Here is a 23,019-nt window from a genome sequence, read left to right as displayed (position 1 = left end):
CGTACAATACATGGCTATTCATTTCCCAATTCTCTTTCTCAAAGAGCATTCAAAAGCTAGCTTTGTATGAATTGGAAAAGAGTGAGATCTTTTGGGCCAGAATTTATATGATTATGATTCATCAGTGGTAACAACAGGGAAATTTGAAGGAAGATGATAGACTCATTAGATATGAACCCCACACCTCGATTTTTTGTATAAGAAATTGCTTCATGGGATTTGGAGAAAATAAATTATCATCTTAGTGTTGCTCAAGTGAGTAAATTGTGCCGATAAAATGTAAATAAAAGTGAGAAGATAAAACAGGATGAATATATATAACAGAAAATCATGAGAGATGCCATTCATTGTTTTCTTTCTTCTATTTAGTAAAAAAGATCTGCACAATGATTCTTCACCTGATTTCATTGTCTGCAAGAATTACAAGGGGACATTTGATGTAGTAACTAGATTTCATGTCTAACGCGGTACCCTCTTTCTACTCAGTATTTCCTGCTCTTTCAATCGATGTTGGAACCTTGCAAGACGAGCCTGAAGGCTGACCAGACTTGCTGCTTTGCGCGATAGCACAAAGCTTAGCTGTGTCACATAATTGTCAATGCGACTTCCAGGTTGATCAACTTCTGCCAGCAGTTTCATTTCCTGAGAGCAAAAGAATATATATGTTAGTTATTAATGGGAACTCAGGGCATAGTAACAAGTTCACGACATGCAGCTATCATCACCACAAGAAAATGGAGAAAATATTGGGATTTTGCTTACTTCACGAACAATCTCCATTGTATCTTCAATTTCTTTCCTATGGGCAGCTATAAGGGTCTCTTCTTCCTGTATGCAGCAGGAGGACAATAACACATCATTGGAGAAGTTCAACACCAAGTTCAAAGAGAAAAAAATAACAAAATGAAAAGCAAAAGGCATAATAAAGAAACCTCGAGTATTTCATTGATATTTTCATCACGAGGAGGTGAAGAAACTTCATTTTGTCTTGATCCAACACTTTTTGTGGGGGTACTTGTAGATTGTTGTCTATAACTTGTAGAAGATGAATCAACATTTGCGACATCTTTTCTTGACCAATTTCCTGGCCGTTCTGGCTTTTCAGATTTCTCATCCCTGTATGCTTTCCTTCGAGGTGGAGACACTTTCGGCACCTTGTCCACTACATCAGCTGAACTTTGCAAATTGGTTGTCGAGTACAGTTTCTGACCAGCTGGAATGCTGTACGCATTCTTCACCTCAACCCTGTCCCTCTCCATACCACCAGAATTTGCCCCACTTTCCGCCCAGCTGTTGGCGATAAGACTTGAACCAAACCTAGAGGGTTGTTTATCAAAATCACTAGAGGGAATGTAAGATGTGCTTTCTTTCTCCATTGCCTTTCTTCTTGTGTCCAATACTTTAGATTCTTGAGGTTGCTCATAAGCATCTCCTGCTCCAGCAGGAACACCCAAAGTTGGCACTGAAGACTGTATTAAACTCGCACTCTGATCTTTCTTTGTGTTTCCACTTTTGGATAGACTTTTCACCCTGTCAGCATATCTCAATGTATTGATTGTATGTTCACATGATCCTGCATTAGGAGAGATGCAGGAAATCATAACGGTTCTTGAGTTGCCAACAAAGGAGTCACGGAGCACCTCAGTAAGTTTGCTCCCACGGAATGGAATATGATTCTGGTCATTGTCGAGAGCGCGGATACACTCTTTAAGAGCTAACAAACTCTTATTAATTTCTGCTCCTTCAATCCTGAAAAGATAACCAATATATAGATTTCAAATATGCTACTTGAACAAATTAGCAGCAAGGCCCATAAAGTATGAAATGGAGGGGGTAGGGACGGAGAGAAAAAGAAAAGCAGGCATTATATGGAGGTAAATTCTGAGAAGCACACAATCTTCTAAGTGCTGAATACTCATGTAAACTACAGTTTCAGACTGGCCAAAGTGGAAACTCGAAGATTTCCAGCAGCAGAGAGTAAGGTATTTGACAATGCCAAGCTCTTTATTTCCAAGTGTTTGGAAGATCAACCTTTGAGCAAAAGATTCAGAACAATAACATCTAACATACAAACTATCTTCATGACCTCGTACTTTTAGTCCTTGTAGAATAAGATCGAGAAATATCTAAGCTGTTCCCAGCCAGAACCCTCCGAGGATCTATGTTAAAAATGGCTCAGTGAAATGACTTCTAAAAAAGATGCACAACATCTAAGGAAAACAAATTCAAAGGGAAAAAAAGAAACCATCTCAGAAGAGGGAAGCATAACGAGGTGCAGCAAGAAGTGTGCTATGAGAACTTACCTTGTTTGTCGGTCATTATCAGTTGTGTCTGCACCTCTCTCGCTACCAGCAAGGTCAATAAAAGAAATCTTTCCAACAACTTTCCCACCCTTGGACTCATTAACATCATTGTTTCTTCTAGATTCCTTGACCTCATTAGGTTTCTTGACAACAAGCTGCAATATCGCATGTGATCTTGATGATTCCTCATTTGCACCAGTTGATCCAGTACTTCTTGCAGCATTTCCCCTCTCAATATACTCTTTAACAATCTGCACATCTGAAACTTCAAATTCCTGGAGTCCAACAATACACACCTGCTGCCGCCCATCTTCCCTCATACAGAGTTTCCTGCATAAAGTATGGACTAGGTAAGAAACTGGCGAAGAAAAACTATGTTGCATAGATGAAGCATCATATTCATGAGCGAAAATATAAGCAGTTTTTACAATGATTTCAATCATCTTTTAAATGGACAACCAAGACAACACGCTCCCAAGTCCCAACCACTGTATTGACTTAGCCACATAGTCATCTAACCATTTAGGACACTACAAGTTTTCAATGTCTACCTTTAGGTTTTGAAGTTCCTCTATTTTTGCGAGAAATTATTGATAGGAGTACCATTACTCTCCTCACATCATAGACTAGTTTATGGGACCCAATACCAGGTTCCAGGTTCCAGGCTATGCAAGTTTCCGATTGGTGTTGTGCAAATTATGGGACCCAAGCCAGGTTCAAGGCTACACAAGTACTCAACGTGTGTCATGCATGACATTACCTAGTGTCACTTGAGTGCAATATCCCTTAAATAAGGTAAAAAGAAATTTCCAAAGCATTATAAGGATACCAACCTCCGATCACCAAGAAGATCAAACAGTTTTCCACCATATATTTCAAAAAAGCTGAGCCACAACTTGTACTTCTGATTACGATAAATTGGCTGATGCAACAACCTAACAAGATCTTCTGCTGCTCTAAGAGGCAATGGTTGCATTGTGTATGTCTTGCCACTCCCTAAATCATCACAGAGAAAACAGAAAACGAAAATACAACAAAATAATCAATTATAAAGCAGTTGAAGCAAGGTTAACATTGCTAAAAACATCATTGAGAAAATGACTAGTTTAGTTTCAATATGAAATTACTGATCCTCTACTTGAGAAGCACAACTATCTCTGCCAAAAGAGCATATGAATTTCTTTTTGAAATAGAAGAGCATATGAATTTCTTCCATTACCATCAGCAGATATGCATGAATATACTAGCTGCTTACAGGGAGAATTATCAAAAGAAGGAACCAAAACATTTGAAATTATATGGAACATGTAGAGAGAGAGAGCAAGTATTTTTTTTTCTTTTTTTGAATAAGGTAAGATATTTATAAAGTCGTACCAAGAGAGTGCTAGCACATTGTGTGTGTGTGTGTGGGGGGGGGGGGGGGGGGGGGGAGGCAACAATTAATTAAGTAGGAGAAGATAGTAAGGAGCCTCTGGTAACAAAATGAATCAGACCTGTCTGGCCATAAGCAAAGCAAGTAGCTTTTGTGCGCTGAAAGATGATTGGGATAATTGGTTCCACAGTGGCTCGATAAACCTGCAACAATGGATATGGGATAAAGTTACAAGAAACTGGGTGGTAAATCATCTACTGTTGAAAAGATAAAGTTGAAGGTAGTCCAAATCAGTTTTGAAAAATTTCCAGACAACCTTGGTATAAATCTTCTATTTAGGTAATGAAATGATACCTGATCATTTGTCACATACTCATCGAGAACAGCATCAAAACAGAACTCATGCTTCTCAACATAAGCAGTCAAGTCCACCTACATAATACAACCAAAGATCAGTTCCTCACAAATATGGAAAGGTCAAATTAGATGTATCCAAGAAAAATTAGTGAGGTCAAAATAAGTCTTATAAAGCAAACATCAGACACTGAATCAAGTTATCCATAAATCAAACTCTATGTGAAAATGAATTTTAGACCTTAAGTTTGGGTTCATGGACTGTGAGACTATCATTGTCTGGTACAGTGACAATGTCATCCTCTTTCCGAGCAACTTCCTTCTTGTTTAAAGGTCTCTTGCGCACCTGCCAAATACTAATGTCAGCTTTGGAAATTGCAAAGAGATAGAACTAACAGATTTCTCAACAATCAGAAAACACACGCAAAGAAGGGAGTCGAAGCACAGAAATTAGTAAAAGCAGTGAGACGATCTTTTATTAAATCTAGCAGGCATATATTTATCACTAGATAGAAACATATAAGGACAAAAATATATGACTAAAATGTCATTTTCCAGTACTCCCAAGTATTATGTAAAGTGGAACTCATTGAAAAGTGACTGAACAATGAATGTAACATCTAGCAAATGTCCATATAACAGTCACGCAGTTGAATTACCAACTAATACGCAATTATATTTCGTGCTGCATATAAGTTTCAAATAAATGGAGGTTGCAAGAACCTCAGAATCTTTAGTAGGAAGTGGGTCCTCAAATAACATCACGTTTAACCAATGTGAAGCAAGTGAGCAGTTAAGTTGGTTCTGTAGGAAAACTCAAACATGCTCTTTACGTAAAAAAGCATTTGTTGGCGTAATAGAGCAAACTACCATATTAGAAATTGAAGATGATGGTAATTGAATGATTAGGAATTAGAATCCAGTAAGAGAATATGCCTCAAAATCCGGTTCACATGCCAAATCAACACAACATAGATATCATTATCTCATTATTTCCTACCTACCAAAGACAAAAAATCTTCGCATTTCTAATAGAGTTGCATGCATTTGAACCAGCTACTTACCACTACTTTAATCTTCGCCACATTGTTTTCTCTCCCATTGTTTTCTTTTTCAATTGTGGATAATCCTGTGGCAGCATCTGGCTCTGGTTGTGCTTTCTGCTGTTGATAGTTGTCACTATCAAATGTTCTGTTTACCCCCGGCATGAAAGGTGACACCTCAAATGGTTCTGAATTTACATGCTAAAATGAAAATAAGACCAGAGAATTAGTAAGAAGAAATTCCTCTCTATATCACAAGAAAGTCAGAAAATTACAAGACACATGGCCTGGTATTCACAAATGTGAAAGATTTGGATCAGTCCAACTGTTTAGAAATGATCTTGATTCTAAATAAGAGTGGTGATTATGAGAGAAGGAACACGGCTGATCTACAACCTCCTAAAATTCAAGCACAATAAGGACAATGCCCACAAATAAGGATCTTCACAAACTATGACTAGTTATCCATCACACTTATAAAAGAAAAAGACTAGTTATCTGTTATCCAGCAGAAGGAAATGTGTATTTCAGTGGATACAAATGATAAAACCAACTTATTGGGTTTCATCAAAATGCAGAAAATCATGACATGTGAGTTATTCCACAATTAGTCCAAGGCAAGCTTTTAAATCCCTCCCATCACCACCCTCCCACCCAAATCTCGGAATTTTTGTCCAATTCAGACATAAATTCAGTATTTCTCATCTCATAAAGTCCACAATCTTAAAACTAGAACACTTTACTGTAAAATATAATAATTAATAAGATAATTACAACTCTCAATCTATCTGAACATGTTAACCCCCAGTGGCATCTGTTTGTACAATTAGTAACAAAGAGAATGCTTAGTAGTTCCTATACTGTTGAACAGTTATCTGAAAAAGGATGAGAAGGCTCCACTGGAACTAGGTAGACCAGCCATGTTCTCTCAGATAGAGTAGAGAAGGAACTAGGTACTACATAGGTCAAGACTTAAAAATGAGACCCTTACCTCAGTTAAGAGTTCAGTGTCATCCATGGAATGAAGATCCAACAGCCCAGCTCCGAAGTCTCCTCTGAACTCAGGAGAATAAAGGCCATCCGATGATCCAAATCCTCCTGGACTTTGGGCTGTGGGAGTATATGGATCAGAAGCAGATTCGCCATTAAGGTTCAGGTTTCTCATCAATTTGAAAAGCCTTTGTTTCTCTTCCATAGACTGTGCTCCATATCCCTTCAAACAGTATTCAGGCATCAAAACTCTAAACGAACTCAATGTGCAACATCCAAACAAACTAAGATAGACATACTAAAACCCGCATGGTAAAGAACCACAAGAAAGATAAGGCAGGTGAATTGGAGAGAAAAGGATCAAAATATTGTTGTGCAAATTAAACTCCATGATCTGGATTCTCAGTTGCCAGAATTGCAACTAAGGCCAATGGATTTCAGGAGGAATCGATTGTTGTTAGATATAATTAGAATAAAATGGAGAAATGGAGCAATGTGCAATGTTTGTATATAAATGAATTCCATATAACCAGATTAGGCGGAGGGGTAAACCAAATAAAGAAAAGGTCTTTCAGGTACTAGAACAAGACATACAAGACTATTCAGTTTGACTAATACCACAACATAAAATCTAAAGACAATGAGTGTACATCTGAATATATTACATGTTTAAAGTTTTACTTAAAATCTTGTAAATACATAGTGTTCCAGTCTGAATCAGTGGTGAACATACACCCCCCTTGCTTATGACAACTTCTAATTAAACATTAGCAAAAAAAAACACAGGTGGTTATGAAGTATGGTTTCAAACCTGCATAAGCAAGTTTGGAAGCAGACGCTGATCCACACCAGTAGATGCCAAATGCTGTAACCCGGCAGACTGAAGCCATCGCGCCATGACGGCATCTCCAGCATCACCAGCAGGGCTGGCATTGCCTGGGTGATCATATAGAGCAGTAGCTGCTGTATTGCTCTGCTGCGTCTGACCACCCATGTGGCGCTGTGATCGGCGTTGTGGAGCCAATTTCAAAATCTGTAATTCACTACTTTAAACAACAGCAGGAAGAGTTCAAAAACATCAAAATTCTGCCATTAATCACAAAAAAATAGAAAGAAAAAAAACTTGTAGATTATGATCCAGGGTGCTTACAGGGAGCACAAAAGTCGAAATCAAAAGCTGCACATTCACGTGCTATCACGTGTAAATCCAGCAAAGCTGAAAGCAACCGTAAACCAATCGATTTCCACCTAAATTCAAAAAAAAAAGCGCTTACGATTCAAAGTTCAGCACTCCAAATCTCCCAGTTCAGAATGAATCATAGAATACTACAGATGATTGTACCGAACAATTGCATTTGCACTTTTGAGAATTCAAACATACAAACTTCAACTCCGCAAAATCCGATACAACGAACCATTCATAAAATAGAAATGAACCAATCCAACCGAACAAAAACTAAAACACACCGAACAGAACCAAAAAGCATTGTAGAATCGAAAAATCAAAATTACAAAGTACAACTCCGCATGCCTACAGTACAACCATACATAACATAGAAACGAGCAAATCCACGCAAAAGAACAAAAAATCAAACACATAGAATCATCAACATTCTCAGTACGATTCTAGCGATCTACAAACAAAATTCAAAATTACAAAGTACAACTTCTCAAACCTACAGTACAACAATCCACAGCATAAAACCAAACAAATCAACACGAACAACAAAAAAAAAATCAAAACATTTTCAGTACCTATAAATAGAATAAGTCCGGCGATTCTGACGATTCCGGCGATGCCGGCGATCTGCAGAACTTTCCAGAAACAGATCTGAGAGAAATGTAGAAAAAATTAATCGCTAATTTCTACGAATTCGAAAAAGGAAAATTGCTTTGAAGCAAATGATCATACAAAAACATATATATATGTTCAATTTTCTACCTTTTTTTCTGTTGGAGAAATAATATCTGTATTAAGTTTTTATATATAATCTGTGTCTGTAAAATGTGTCCAATTTATATAATTGAAAATAAAAAGATTAAACGGCTAAATTTTGAAATATTTTTTGGATGGACTTAATATACCCTACAAATGATTATAAATTCATTTGTAATATATTTTAAATTTTTTATTCGGTGTTCAATAAAGTCGTGATTAAATTCTGAGTAAACACCGTATAAGTCCATAAAGGGATAAAATGCTTCTCATCAAGATATTTTTATATACAAACTTAAATCTAAGAGGTTTAGTTAAGAATAAAAAGAGTTCCGTGGAAAGAAATTAATATGGAATACATATAAGAAAGTAATACAAATGTTTTCTCCTCCTATTTTTGGTCTTTTTCAAGTGAACACCAGATAGTTAAGATGTGTTTCAATAAACGTTTGGTGATAGTTCAGATAAAAAATTTGTTCACCATTTTGATATGAAAAAATCAAGATACATTAGGTATGTTTCTACCACTTCACCCTGTATAATAATATAAATATAATGATTAAAAATACTCCAAAGCAAAACATGCTATATATACATTATTCCCCTTGTGACAAATTTGGAGATGAATCTCCACAAATTTTCTCAAACATATGAAGAAAATATTAAACACTACTAATGTACAATATATGAAACATCTAGATTGATTAAAAAACACACCCAAACACAACTTTCTTTCCTTGGAGCATTCAATGTCAACAATTCAGATTTATATTGTTGAAAATCTATTATGGAGATCTTAGTGCTCCCTATCGAGAAAAACTCCATTGTGAAGACTCAAATCTGATACTTTTGATTAAGGTTGGAAGAACTTATACTATTCCACCGTAGTCTGCACCCTTTGTTGGTCCCCTCATTTCTTTGAAAATAAGACCGTTGAAATGAGGAAGTACGAGAGTATAACAATAATAACTACGCCTCTGTTTCAAACAAGTTGGGGTCGACGGGAGACACCAAACTCTCCACAAAAGTTCCAACACTATCAAACCTACCAAGAATTCCATCAACTTCCAAGTCCCTTGATATCTCTTCTTCCAAATTATAAACCATCAACTTCTCCCCATCCACATTCACCACAACTTCATCATCTCTTATAAAACACAAAGGTTTCAAAAAGTCATAAAAATCAATTCCATCAACACAAAACTTTGTCCAAGATTCCTCCACACCATACTTCTTCATCATCCAAACATCAATTCTATTACCATAACCCTCTAGATTATCAACAACCATACAAAGACACCCTTTAAGCACCACAAGTTTATTGAACACAAATTTATCTTTATCAAGACTCTTAGGAGCTGGAACTTCAACAAACTCCTCATCACTCAACACAAAAGCACCAATAACAGATACATAATCTGGCTTTTTACTAGCTAACCAATGCAAAGCACCATTCACAAAAACACCAGAAGCAAGCTCAGGAACAGCATGATCATAAGGTGAACTCTTAATCCTCTTCCAAGATCCAATTTTTAATGAGTAAATATCCATAAACATGTCTAAAACATCAGGCTCATATTCATTATCATGGTCATAACGAGAAATCACAACAATCTTATAGTCATCATTAACATAATCATACCCAAATCCATACATACTAAAACTACCAATTGGATCAAGAGCAAAAGGGGAATTTGGGATTTTCTTGAAATCTAGGGTTATGGGGTTTATTACAACTATAGTGTCATCTTTATTCAAAATCAAGACCAACCCATTACAAGATCCACAAATATCAACAAATTGGTCACTTGGGGTTTGCTGAAAAATGATGGAATTTGAAAAAACACCATTGTTTTTGAAGGTTATAGTGTGAAAAGAGTGGGAATTTGATAAAAGAATGAGTTTTTCAGGCTCTTGAAAGTGGATTCTTGTGAAGTGAGATTTGAGGAATTGTTTATTAGAGAGAATTGAATTTAATGGATTTGATACACACCTTAATTGGCCTATGGATTTTGCAGGTAATCTGCAGAAGATGTTGATTAAGAGTTCTTCAGGGAGATAACCTCCATTGAAAATGGACATTTTTTTTATGGAAGGATTGAGTGAGAAATGGTTGACTTGATTTTGGCTTCACTCTCCACTTGTTTGGCATTCACTTATATAAAAATAGTTTTTGTTTTTCTATTGTACTAAATTAGATTCATGCCACGTAGTACTCAATAATTTTTCTACCCTCAGAACGACTTTAAGGATTTGGTACATTGAAAAGGACAACTTAAAGCTTTTCATAAACTAAACGTTTTGATAATATATACATACGAGCATTTTCATTTTTGTAAGAAGTTGAACTTATATGTAAAATTGGAAATTCGAAATAACCAATTAATTAATTTGAACAGAACTTTAAAGGCTAAAATATTTTCTTGAATATGAAAATAATCTTGACATTTGGCTTACATCCTATGTTGCTTGAATCCACCAAAAAATGTCAAAATGCCACTGCACTCGTATCAGATCCTCCAAAAACGCATTACTTTTTAAAGATCCGATCGACAGTTTGGTTTGACATTTTTTAGAGAATCCGAGCAATATAGCTAACAATGCGAAACCCGAACAAAGGTCATGTGAAAGTGGAAAACTGAACCAGTTGAACTGGAGAGTAATATAAACTACTGCACAGCTCAAATAGCCACCGCTAATATCATTATCAGAGTTTAATTTGGAAGCATTCAACACTGGAGTCTGCAACTGTTAATGGAAAAAGATGTACTTGATGGAAATTGGACTAACATAAACATGCATGCACATCACATATGAAAAAACGCGTCGTCGATGCACATCTTTGGAGTTGGATTTTAAAATCAGAGAGAATGTAGCTCATTCGGGGAGGGTGGTTGCATTAGGATTGATCCGTCGTCATCTCGAGATGGAAATTGCATGTCCTGTTCAAGATAGAAACAGGTAAACTTGAGCTCTCACTAACAGCAATAAGGGTAACAAAGAAACCTTGCTTATAAGCGAAAAGCACAAAAAAAAAAAAAAGCTCTAAGGTCGCTAAGCACAAACAAAGCGTTGGCTCAACTGAGAAAAGGCACAACTGGAGTGAAATATCAATTGTTTTAAGTGTCGCCTCTTCATGAACGCTCATTCACAAGGAAAACTGTCTTAGAGCCCCTATACCGATATTGAAGTGCAGACTAAGTGAGGTGAAGCGCTCAATGTGTTTTGAGCCTTGCTTCAGGTTTAAATGCGCTTTCAGCACGCCTTTGACAACACTGCTTATAAGCCAACCTACAACAACATACCCAGTGAAATCCCACTAGGTGGGATCTGGGGAGGGTAGAGTGTACGCAGACCTTGCCACTACCTCGTGGAGGTAGAGAGGCTGTTTTCGAAAGATAAGCCAACCTACAAATACTGGATATTTATGGGGGCACTCTATTCACAATTTAAGCTTTTAGAGAAGATAGTTACAAACTTCAATATGCTATTTGAACATGCAGAGGTCCGGAATTCGAATCTCCAGCCACCGACTGGCAAGAAGAATCATATACTTTGTCAAGGAAAAAAGTTGGGATCGCACATGATGGGGCATTGCAGACTAAGTAAATAAGGCGGCTGCTCGTTCACCACATAGCTATTTTTAGGTTCAAAAGAATTTAGTAAGAATCTCTACACCTCAAATAATTTCAAATCATCACTAAAAGCTTATGTGCACCTAGAAAACTTAGTGGGAGGGGGGAAGAAGGGGGTGAGACAGTGAAAATTGTGATTATAAAATCTGCAGTACCGATTGTAATAGCTGACTAGGATTTTGATCCTGTGCTGCTGAATATGCCTGAGGCTGGGACATCCGGTAATATGGTTCCTTCAGATCAAGTTTAACAGATGATGTTTGGAGCATATCTCCAACAAGAGCTATACAAATTAATGACATGTTAGATTCATGAAGAAATATCAGCAATCTTGACTTGAGAGGCACGATGGACATGTCACGAATAACCATAATAAAGAGCTACCTGACAATGTTAGGTAAATGGTATAACTTTGTGCCTTGTGGGCAACTAGGTGAAGCCGACCAGTTATCTCCTGTCCTGGCATGACATAAAGTGGTTGTGGTAAGACACACCGAAGTTGATACCAGTGAGTTGTTGGTGCACCCGGAGCAGTGGTCAGCCACCTTTGCACAGTGCTGCAGAAAGGGGGAAACAATTTAGCAACAAAGGCAAAAAGACCAAGTACCAGAACCAAAGGGATGAAGATAACAAAAGTTCACCTTCCATTAAAAAGTACATCAAACCAGCAAGCCAGCCCATGAATTCTAGTGCTAACAGTAGAGAGAAATCTCAACGGGACGTCAATTTCATATAGATCTTCTTCCTGTAATATAGATGTGGGAAATATCATTTCATAGAGACGTTATGTTACAACTACTTTTGTATAGAGTTTAATGCCCACAGTTTGTGTTAGACGTTCAACAAATCTGATAACCCACAATCAAGAGTAATTTCACTTCAGGTAAATCTTCCCTTAATTAACACCTCAAAAAAAAAATTTGTTCATTTCCTTTACATTTTAACCAAGTGATCCCCGAGTCAGTGAAGTGTGATTTTTGTCAAACATCACCACCCTTTACTGGATAGTGCTTTTCCTGTATTAGAAGGAAGGGGAGAAAAGGAATAGAAAGCCTTCTATAAGAATAAGGAATGCAACTACTTCATTTTCACGTCATAGAGAATAAATGGTTGATTGATACCTTTACTGAACTGAAGTTTATCACATGGGACACTGCAGGAGCTACCAATAATCTAGAATCAAAAGCATCAACAACTGGCTGCAAAAAGACAAAAATATCCAAAGAAAATGGAAAAAGAGTATGAGTCAGAAGCATGCATACCTCAACCGAAACTTTTATCTAATATTTTCAAGCTTTGACTAAAAATCACAAAAAATACACAATCTTTGGCTAACAAGTACGTCTATTACAATTCTTTTTCCTGAATAAAGTACATCTATTGCATCTTGGAGGCCAAATTATTACATTATATGTAACTGGTTTATTGCATTTGAATAACCAATTAATTTGTTCACCATTTCAGTATCTTGAATAGAACAAAATAAGTAGACCCTACCATATCTTCACATTGAACCAAGATAATACCCCTCAACGTTTTTTCTTACGTCTTATGTGGCATATTTATTTGTTAGAAGCATCTTAAACATTAAGTTAGATTTGGTAGGACTATTCTCTTACCGGGGTAGTAACCTAGCATAAATAATCAGAAAAGTCCACTCTCGAATAGTTTAAACTTCTTCATGATACATTTTATGGATATTTTCCTTTCAACCCTCAACATCTACAGTTTCTCTCCTTCCAAACTGACCAGCAGACACATGTAGAGTGGGTATTCTAGAAAGACGGAAGTCAAACAAAAGCAACACTACTGAGACACAGCCATATATTCTGAAGATTCCATAGTACAATTGGATATTTTAGCATAGACTGCATATTTAAAAGTACAAGTAACTAATAAATAAGAGAACTCCACATAGCAGGAAAATGGAACATTCAAGAAAGCTCTAAAAGTGCTGTTCAAGTCAAAGTGAAGTATTCAGGGATAAGACAAGTATGGTCACTAAAGACAGTCCAAGCAAGAGTTCCTAATATATAGGATATTGACCTGAGAAAAGTATCCTTGGTAAGCAGATCCGTGCAATGGTGTCAAATCAACCCCAAAGTAGTTTTGCTGCTGCCAAAAGGTAGCCTGGACCGCAAGGAATAAAAATAGTATTAAGATATTGACTCGCAATCGAAAAAAAATAATGTAAACAATGGTCAGTAAATCATATCAGTGAAAAGGAAGAGATAAAGTGTATAAAAGCAAAAGAAAGCCAAAGTCCAAACTATCAGACATTTGTAGAAGTTACTGGTAAATGCTAATGGTAAATGGATACTGATTTTAGACAGTGAGATCTTTGTCAATAAGCTTCGCCTGAATAATTGATTCTTGTTAAAAGGAAAACACGAAGATCTAATAGACATCCATGGTGACTGTGAAGATTGAATTCCAAAAGTTCTATTCGTCACACTGATTTTAGATGGCATTCAATTCGTTTCTCTTGTTCTCCTACTATCTACCCAGCCACGGAAGTCCATAACATATTCCATTAGCAATTGAGGTCTTATTCATTTAAGAGCAAAAGATGAACAAAATATCAGTGCTTTTCATGGGCAAAATGCAAAAAGAACTGTTACAGGAGTTCTACATTGCATTGAAGAAAATTTTCAGATTCTTCACAGGAAACACCACAAATACAAACGAATACTATCCACCACAACAACTACTACTATGCCTCAACAAACATTTTAAACCATTTGAAACCCTTAACATGGCAGAAACATAGTACCCATCAACCTTCATTCCCTAAAGAGAAGGAACCATGGTTTTCTTTCTCTCGGTTGGAAGGGGTGCCAGAGAAGAAATGAGAAATTTTTAGAACAGGACAAATCCAAGATCAAGAAGAAAAGGTGATATGATCCACTGTGTACCTTATTTGCTATTTCCATATACAAATATTCGTCACTAAATGGTGCCATGTGTATTCTACAAGAGTAAAAGGAAATGTAAGCAAAAAATAATAAGAATGTCATATCCAAGACAACACAGATGAAGGAAAATAATAGAAAGGTTGTATGGTAGTTTATGTAATGCATGCTCAAGACACTTGATGAAATTCATACAGAAATATGTAAATGCAACCAATAAAGAAGGGTAGGAAATATAATTTAGATTCAGCCCAAATACTATTGAGTAATCAGGCAAACATGTGCAAGAGGGGGGAAAATCAAAGAAAAAAGGGGAATTAGTTATACTAACATTCTCCAACATCCTAAGCTAATCCATCTAAGGAACAACCAACACTACTTTGTCAAGATGAAGCAGAAAACCATTACCAATGTAACTCACAATTATATTTAACAATAGTATTAATTTCATGTTTTATTCTAAAATTAACAGCACACCCAATATGACAGAAGATAAGATGGTAAGGTGAAAAAATTAATGAAGAATATCAGCTTCATATTTTTGGCATGACAGAGACATTTGAAGGGATAAAAACAAGGAATGACTGAGAAACAAAACCTTATAAGAAACTTGCAGACATCACCATCGATTTGACACGGCAAGATTCCTCAATGTGCTTGAGTTAAAAAATAAAATTACCTTCCAACGCCAGGAAACATTTTTCCATTTTGAACAAGAAACCGGTCTCTTGCAATCACATAAGACTCCAACATTCTTTCATTAACTAAAAGTGTACCTGTAAGGTATAGGCACTGTATTACTCACTCAGCAGGTTTAAGCATGTCTTTTTTGAACATTCTATTCATGGAATTCTGGTTATTCTCGATTAACACATTCTACCCTATTTTGGAAGATTGCAAACTTATTTTCTGCTTGAAACTGAAAAGACAGCTCAACAAAAAGTTGTTACTGTATTCTTGATCTTTCATATATTTTCTATCTTTGTAGTATAGGTTCTTGAAACATACTCTAACAAGTAACAGCAAGCTTATCTTATAAGCTTCCCAAATAATTAACAGTGATATAACCTAAAGTTCTAACAAACTTGCAGGATGACCAAAGTATACAAAATGCTCCATCTCAGAAGTTAACATGATCTATCAAATGAATTAAAATAAGGCTAACTAGACAAGCTTACCCATTGGCTCAGAGATCAAAATATCAGCTTTCTCAGGTAACTCTACATCTTCGACCTTTCCTTTGATTACCTAAACATCCATACATGAAACATTAACAAAAAAAAAATAAGAAGCACTGCCAAGATATTATATGAATATGTTGGATAGCATTGAAAAAGAGACCGGAAAAGGCCGAAGAACAATCAATCAATCAACGACACCTCAATCATGTACCAAGTGGGGTCCGCTTAAAAACGTAAAAGAACACTTACTGTAATTTTGTCATTCAGTGATGGATTTCCAGCAATAAGTTGTCTTGCATAGTCAGCCATTTCAGAAGCCTCTATGGCATAAACATGCTTTGCACCAGCCTATGAGGTTTTTTTTGGATGTGAAGAGAGGTAGGAAAAAGAAAAGATATATAGTAAATATTAGAATAACTGGCTGTGCCAAGGTTGATATCATTCATCAAAAATGCATTGATACAAACAGATCACCTGAGCTGCAAATAATGACAAAATGCCACTACCAGCACCAACATCAACCACTACGCGACCAAGAAAATCAGCACGGTTCTCAATTACAGCGGAATAATAGGTTCCTGCAAGTTTTCATATTTGTCAAGTCAAACTCTCCGTAATGGGATTCATCCCTTTGATCCTTCAGAAAGCAAAAAGGAGGAGTCCATAACATTCTAGGAGCAATAAAAGAGAGCACATCATCTCATGACACGCTATGAGCCTCTATAAGAAAATTCTCAAGTCATGATATTGAAGTTCAGAATACCTGTCCTTACAAAATCCTGCAACATATTCTGCTGATGCAATAGCTGTCCATAGTAGTGAAAGTACATTTTGGCAGAAGATGCCTCAATTTTGTCATCAAATTTGCTTTTTGAAGTTGATACTGCTCCATTGTTCAAAGGTTCTGATAGAAAGACAAAAACAAGTTACATTTATAGAAAGCATTATTTATTCTTATATAAAAAAACTCATTAGTTACATCACAGATTTCTATTCACAGGTGTAACTACAATAAGCTTCACTGAGTAGAGCAGTTAGACAACATGCCCTTAAATGCAATTGATCTGAAGTAATACATTCATCAAAAACGGGGAAGTTATGCATAGTGAAACATTTCTAAGTTTTTGACAGGAACCACATCACTTTCTTGTTTCTTTCTTATTTGCAGTAAGAGCAATTCCCTTTTTATTTACACAAGCTAAAGAAAGAAAAATCAATAATTATATACAAAATGAAGAACATATATGGAGAATCTCAGCTACACTATTTAACCTTCGACTTTGTATGCAGAGTTTAAGCTAGATACAGTCGATACCTTTTTTTTTTTTTTTTGATATGATAACAGTCAAATATCCAAAACCAGCCTTTTCTTATAACGAAGTCAAATATCTAAAATGAATTGTCCAAATTCTAATTTTTGTGGGGAATAAAAACAAGTGCTTTAGAAAAACATAAAAAAATGGACCAGTACTCCAACGTAACCAATAGTAGAAGCTTGATGACAATAACTAACCAAATGTTAATAACACTCGGCCAACTATAAAGTTCCTAATGGCTAATACTGCAGGACATATAGCTTAGAAAGACATTAGTATTTATCAGTATCGGAAAAAGATTAAAAGCAAAGGATGAGCCATAAACAAAGATCAGTAAAAGTAAAGATTCTTTCCACAACACTTCAAACATTCACAGTTTGGATGTAAGTAAAAAATGTCACGAAGAGAATGCTATCAAATAGTAACTGTTATTTTACCACACAAAATCATGAGTACTAGCATATCAGTAACCACAATATCTACACAACTGCAAAGAATCAACATGCCATTTGAACAAACAAGAGGGTTATTGGAGAGGAGAATGTGGCTACTCCACAAGGTTGCATGGGAACTTGGTACAAAGCATTCCAGACATACACCAAAACAGACCTTGAACAACCACTTCCTTCTTCCATTGCTCAAATGCACAATGGAAGGCCCTACTTTCCTCCTCGTTTCTAAATTGAATGGAGATTCCTCTTGAATGTGATTTCTGGTTCAAAAGACCAAAGTTAATGCATAACATTAATATTACAACATCAAATTCCACAAACATAATAGTGATTTACATAAAATAAGTACCTTCAACTTTTCTTCCAGGACAAGATAAATGATGTCTATAACAATTGACAAACACACATATTTTTGCATGCAAGCAATTGTCTAATCCTAAAGCAACACGTTACAATTATTATTACATTGAACACAAATTTGCAGTATTACATGTTTTCAGCATTATGCAAAGTAGTGCTTGGTCATCTACATACAAATATATGTGTATGAAAGTCATGCAGGCAGCATATTCTGATAGATAATCTTTTGATAGTACTGCAATTATGACAGGTTGTCATCAGGGCAATAAACAGAAAAGTAGATTAGGTTTTATTGTTTCTCGCTAATAAAAAATAAATGAAGTCGAAGCTTTCCAAATGATATGTTGATTCCGCTGTTGGTATAACATTCACTAGAATAATCAGCATAAACAAAAGGTAACGCAACCATCGCTAGAAATCCTTACAGGAGTTAACATGATACTAAATTTATTTGCAGGTAGAAAACAATAAATAAGTCCAACATTATCACATTGTAATACTACCTTATGCACTCTAAGCAACTAAACCATACCTCTTTATTGGCTTCAGATACGCATAAGGATTCAGCAGGGCCTAGCTTGAATAACTGGAAAAAGGAAAGGAGAATCAAGGCTAATATAATACCCCTCAAATACATAACTTAAATTCCTAATGAGCATCAGTTTAAAATATCAGTTTTTTCAGTTTTATTCTTCATTTTCTGCACTTCTTTTACTAAAATACACTGGTCATTCTGTTTGGTTACTAGAAAACGTGAGAGGAAATGCACAAAACGTGAAACCCCAGAAAAATATAAACAAATTCATAACACTATTCACGCATGTGTTGGATCCTTCAAAAATGCACTACTTTTGAAAGATCCAACACGCACCCGTCAACATTTTTGAAGAGTCCGTGGAACATGGTTTGAAACAACATGCAACCTTTAAGTTAGTAAGAAAATGTGAGAACCAAAACACCACCATTAGTATCACTCCATCCTTTCCCCTAAAAAGGACAACCTGGTGCACTAAAGCTCATGCTACATGCTGAATCCGGGAAAGGACCAAACTACAAGAGTCTATTGTACACAGCCTACCATGCATTTCTGCAAGAGGCTTTTTCCACAACTTAATCCTTTCCAGTCATCCAAACATGGCTTTTTTTAGCTTTAAAAATTTGATCTCTGTACTATTTTTATGCATTTTCAACATAAACAGTACATTTCTAACAAAAAAAAAACTGTAATCCTTTACACTACTTTTAACAATTAAAATTGCATTCTACTCTATTTACAAAATTCATAAAAACTAACCTGAGAAATCTTAACATTGAACACAACAGCATCACTCAACTCTGCACCCTGACCAATTCGGAGCTCCGGAGAACCGGAATCTAAGCTTAACCGAGCAAAAACCGGTTCAGTTTTGGAAAACAACGAAGATGAAGAACTTGTAAGCTCCGATACAGATGAAACCAAAAATTGCTTCTGCTTCTGATTTTCTTCCATTAAAATCAACTCTCAAAACTAAAAATTACCAAAAAATTAACAGAAATTAGGGTTTGTCGTCTGAATCGAAGTGTTGAAGGAGAGTGACGTTAGGGTTTAGAGTAGAGAGTGAAGGTGTAAAAATGGCGCCGCCGCAATTAATTTTTTTATTTTATTTTATTGTTGCTATGTTTTATATTTGTTTATAGGAATATACTAAGAAATATAGAAATAGAAAAAATATTAATGTTCTTCTCAAGGAGAATCTACTAGTTTACCTTATTAGTTACACTTCCGTATATTGTTGTATTGTTTACGTGTTATATAATATCACATATTAATCATTTAATTGATATTTATAAAAAGAAGTAGAGCACGAATAGATTGTATTGTTTACATTAATATCACATATTAATCATTTAATTGATATTTATAACAAGAAGTAGAGCACAAGATAGAATTACTATGAAATAATAGAATTATTAAATAATAAGTAAAAATAAAATAATACAGTAAGAAATATTAAGATTATAATGTGATTACATCAAATCGGTAGTTACACAAAGTTAGATTTTTTGTTGTTACTTAACAATAGATTTTAAACGATATAATATAATGAAATTTATGTAACAATCAAAACATATGTTTTATTTAAACTAACAATACAATACAATTTGATTTTAGATTTGAGGGTTATAAATTACTATAAAAAGTTATTTGTATTACATATTTATATATAAAAATATTTTACTTAATATCATTCATGTTATCTTTTTAGCAAACAACACAAAACCCGTTAATATAAGTAGTAATTACTTTTACGAATAATTACATAGTTAAACAAACTTATCCTACTTAATTATTCATTATAACTATAGTTTGTTATAATTACCACTCGCGACTAATATTATACATTAATTATGTGGGCTGACTTTGAGTTTGTATAATTAATCACGTTTGTATATGTAATTCGCCACATTTGTATATTCGCAACTAACAATTCTTTGTTTAATTTGTATTTGTATACGATTGTTTGTATTTGTATATGACGATGATTTCCTTTGGTTTTTCAGTTTTGTCATCATATACATTCAATCTTTTTGTGTATAACTTTTTAAAGTTTGTATAAACGTGCAGTTTTTGGATTTTGTATAATATAATTTATATAATGTAATTTGTATAATTGTTTAAAGTTCATACATTTATGTTTGTATCAATTCGTTATTTCGAGTTTTATTATATTTGTATAATTCCAAACTTTATATTACTCAATTATACAAAAACACGTGAATTATACAAATGTACCTATGAATTATACAAACGAGGTATGAATTATACAAATTATTGTCCTCTCTCACTCGCCTATCTCCTCCCTCTCCCAATCTCGCTCGCCTCTCTCATCCCTCTCCCAATCTCGCTCGCCTCTCTCCTCCCTTTCACAATCTCTCTCGCCAGGACATACAAATATATATGTATAATAAACAATTATCTAACCAATATACATATACAATTCACCTCTCTTCCACTCTCTCGCTCGCCTCTCTCCTCCCTCTCCCAATTTCGCTCGCCACTCTCCTTCCTATAACATGTAGCTACGAATCATAATTAGCAAACTATAGATATGGAGTGTAATTAGGCTATTTTTGAGTGTCTATATGTGTAAATCCCTCTTACTTCTATCCATAATTTTAATACTAATTAAAAATCTTGAAGGTGTTGTCTATAAATAAAATATATTTACCTCTAGATATATTTTATCTAGTGAATGTATCTCACCTATTTTCTTTCTCGCTTGTTTCTCTCTCTCTCTCATCCCTCTATTTCACTATATTTGTGTTTTACACTTACGTATTTGTGTATTCGAATATGCATTGATGTATCTAGTATATTTTTGTATATCTATAAATACATTGTATTTGCTTGTAGATACATTCTATCTAGCGAATGTATCTTGTCCGTCTCCTTTCTCGCTCGCTTCTATCTCTCTTGTCCCTCTAATTCTTTGTAATTACGTTTCATACTTTCATGTATTTGTGTATTCAGTATCAAATATACATTGATGTATCTAATATATTTATGTATATTAATTTTATCCAATATATCTAACATTGATTTCTTATATTTATTATAAGAAATTTGTGTATTCAATACCAACTATGCATTAATATATCTGGTATATTTGTATATATCAATTTCATCCAAGGTATATAATCAGTTTCATGTATCCATTATAAGAAATGCATTGATACTATGGGTGTCAAAAATGAGCCCAACTATAGGTAATCCGTTTAGAATTTTAAGGGTTGGGCTCAAGATAATTTGAATTGAGTTCAATCTCAACTCATTTTGAAAAAATCCTCAATTGAGCCCAATTTAATCTCTAATTTCGACCAGTTTTAAGACTCTTTGTATTGATGTAATGCATGTTTCTATATTGAAGGTATGGATTACTATATATTTTATATCTTTTAGAATTTATCTATCAATTTGTAACTTCTTTTAAAAAAAAATTCTTGAGTTGAAATTGAAATTGTAGTTATAAAACTTAAATAACAATATATTAAAATTATTGAGATTAAGTGGGGTCAAATTGGGCGGGTCAAGACCCTACCTTCTTTTAAGCCCATTTGAGTTCAAAGTAAACTTGGGGGGGTCATGACCCAACCCAACCCAATTTTTATTTCAATCCGTTTTATATCTCCACTTTCAATCCAACTTGCCTATTGAACACCACTAATTGATGTTACGACCCGATCTCGAAAACTAAGGTTTCGAGACCATTTTCGCAACTTAGGCAATTTTTGTTATGTTTTGGAAAAATTACAATTTGGAAGTCGCCACTTAAATTTTTAGGAAAAATTAAGAAAACCATTAAAAAGGATAATTTTTAAAAGAAAACATTTGAATAAACCAGAGCCGGGTAAGGGTTCAAATAATTCTCTAAGGAAGGGTTTAGGCATCTTAGAGAATCCGCTAACACGCGATTGACCGACGGATTTAAAAGCTTGGCAATTTTTTAAAAGAAAACTTAAATTACTTGAAAATCTTATTTTTATTATTATTATTATTTTAAATGAGAAATCTTTTGATACTTGTATATTCGTATTATCCCAAATATTGAGATAAGTCAAATGTTGAAGTGTCAACAGGATAATTTTAACTTAACATTTTATCCGAGTCAAGTTTTTGAGTCAAAAAATCAACACAATAACTTAAGCGTGGATTTGGAAGCTAGATACTAACTATGAAAGAATATAGATAATTCTCAAGTTAGTTTTGAAGCTTAGAATGCCTAACGTAAAAGAGTTTAAATTTTTTTGAAGAACTTGAACAAAATATCTCCCCAAGGATTCATCTAAATTAATAAAAGTTAGTAGTCAACAAATAAAATAATAAATAATAACACATCCGACATGGTAAAATATGACAAAATTTAAAAGAATTTGGACTTTTGGTCCAAACGCAGGTAGTTGCTATTGTTGCTGAATTCAAATTGGACTTTCTTTTAAGTCCAATTTTCAATTTTTCGTTTCAGCCATTTAGGCCAACTGCTGCTGCTGCCATAGTGTAAAATTGGACATTTTTAAGTCCAAAAATCCTCAATTTTAGTCCATTTGGGACTGCTGCAATAATCAAATTGAATTCTTAAATCCAAAATTCAATTTCTGGCCATTTTTGATTGCTATTACTCCGCTAC

General features: G+C 34.8%; 4 protein-coding genes across 6 annotated transcripts in view; 1 reads left to right on the top strand and 3 right to left on the bottom strand.

Moving 5' to 3' along the window:
- The window catches only part of LOC125828715 (heat shock factor-binding protein), a 30,279-nt gene that overhangs the window by 1,853 nt on the left and 5,407 nt on the right, over positions 1-23,019 (top strand). The gene's annotated exons all lie outside the window — the stretch shown is intronic.
- On the bottom strand, positions 404-8,023 carry LOC125828710 (kinesin-like protein KIN-13A). 3 transcript variants are annotated; one of them, XM_049508053.1, is made up of 14 exons: positions 8,005-8,023; positions 7,818-7,893; positions 7,213-7,310; positions 6,874-7,105; positions 6,064-6,285; positions 5,094-5,273; positions 4,271-4,375; positions 4,030-4,107; positions 3,797-3,878; positions 3,137-3,299; positions 2,304-2,633; positions 933-1,749; positions 763-828; positions 404-642 (listed from the first exon to the last, which is right to left on the bottom strand). In XM_049508053.1, exons 4-14 carry the CDS (start codon positions 7,054-7,056, stop codon positions 460-462), a joined length of 2,409 nt encoding a protein of 802 aa, XP_049364010.1. In that variant the 5' UTR covers positions 7,057-7,105; positions 7,213-7,310; positions 7,818-7,893; positions 8,005-8,023; the 3' UTR covers positions 404-459. The 3 variants fall into 3 exon arrangements, with proteins under 3 accessions (XP_049364010.1, XP_049364011.1, XP_049364012.1); XM_049508054.1 differs by lacking the exon at positions 8,005-8,023 and having other exon boundaries at positions 6,874-7,108; positions 7,818-7,899; XM_049508055.1 differs by lacking the exon at positions 8,005-8,023 and having other exon boundaries at positions 6,874-7,095; positions 7,818-7,899.
- LOC125828713 (F-box/kelch-repeat protein At3g06240-like) lies at positions 8,572-10,081 on the bottom strand. The gene has a single exon (XM_049508057.1). The coding sequence runs from the start codon at positions 10,078-10,080 to the stop codon at positions 8,968-8,970; it is 1,113 nt and encodes a 370-aa protein (XP_049364014.1). The 5' UTR covers position 10,081; the 3' UTR covers positions 8,572-8,967.
- Positions 10,624-19,504, bottom strand: LOC125828716 (probable histone-arginine methyltransferase 1.3). The gene is made up of 15 exons (XM_049508061.1): positions 19,149-19,504; positions 18,387-18,440; positions 17,652-17,754; positions 16,490-16,630; positions 16,201-16,304; positions 15,976-16,074; positions 15,724-15,793; positions 15,225-15,321; positions 14,549-14,603; positions 13,680-13,763; positions 12,755-12,832; positions 12,275-12,378; positions 12,018-12,190; positions 11,789-11,916; positions 10,624-10,940 (listed from the first exon to the last, which is right to left on the bottom strand). Exons 1-15 carry the CDS (start codon positions 19,341-19,343, stop codon positions 10,860-10,862), a joined length of 1,566 nt encoding a protein of 521 aa, XP_049364018.1. The 5' UTR covers positions 19,344-19,504; the 3' UTR covers positions 10,624-10,859.

This window comes from Solanum verrucosum, unplaced genomic scaffold, assembly GCF_900185275.1.
Source record: "Solanum verrucosum unplaced genomic scaffold, falcon-dt-bn FXZP01000273.1, whole genome shotgun sequence".
Lineage (NCBI taxonomy): Eukaryota > Viridiplantae > Streptophyta > Magnoliopsida > Solanales > Solanaceae > Solanum > Solanum verrucosum.
The sequence above is the reverse complement of the archived record's forward strand: the minus strand, read 5'-3'. Positions and strand labels throughout refer to the sequence as shown.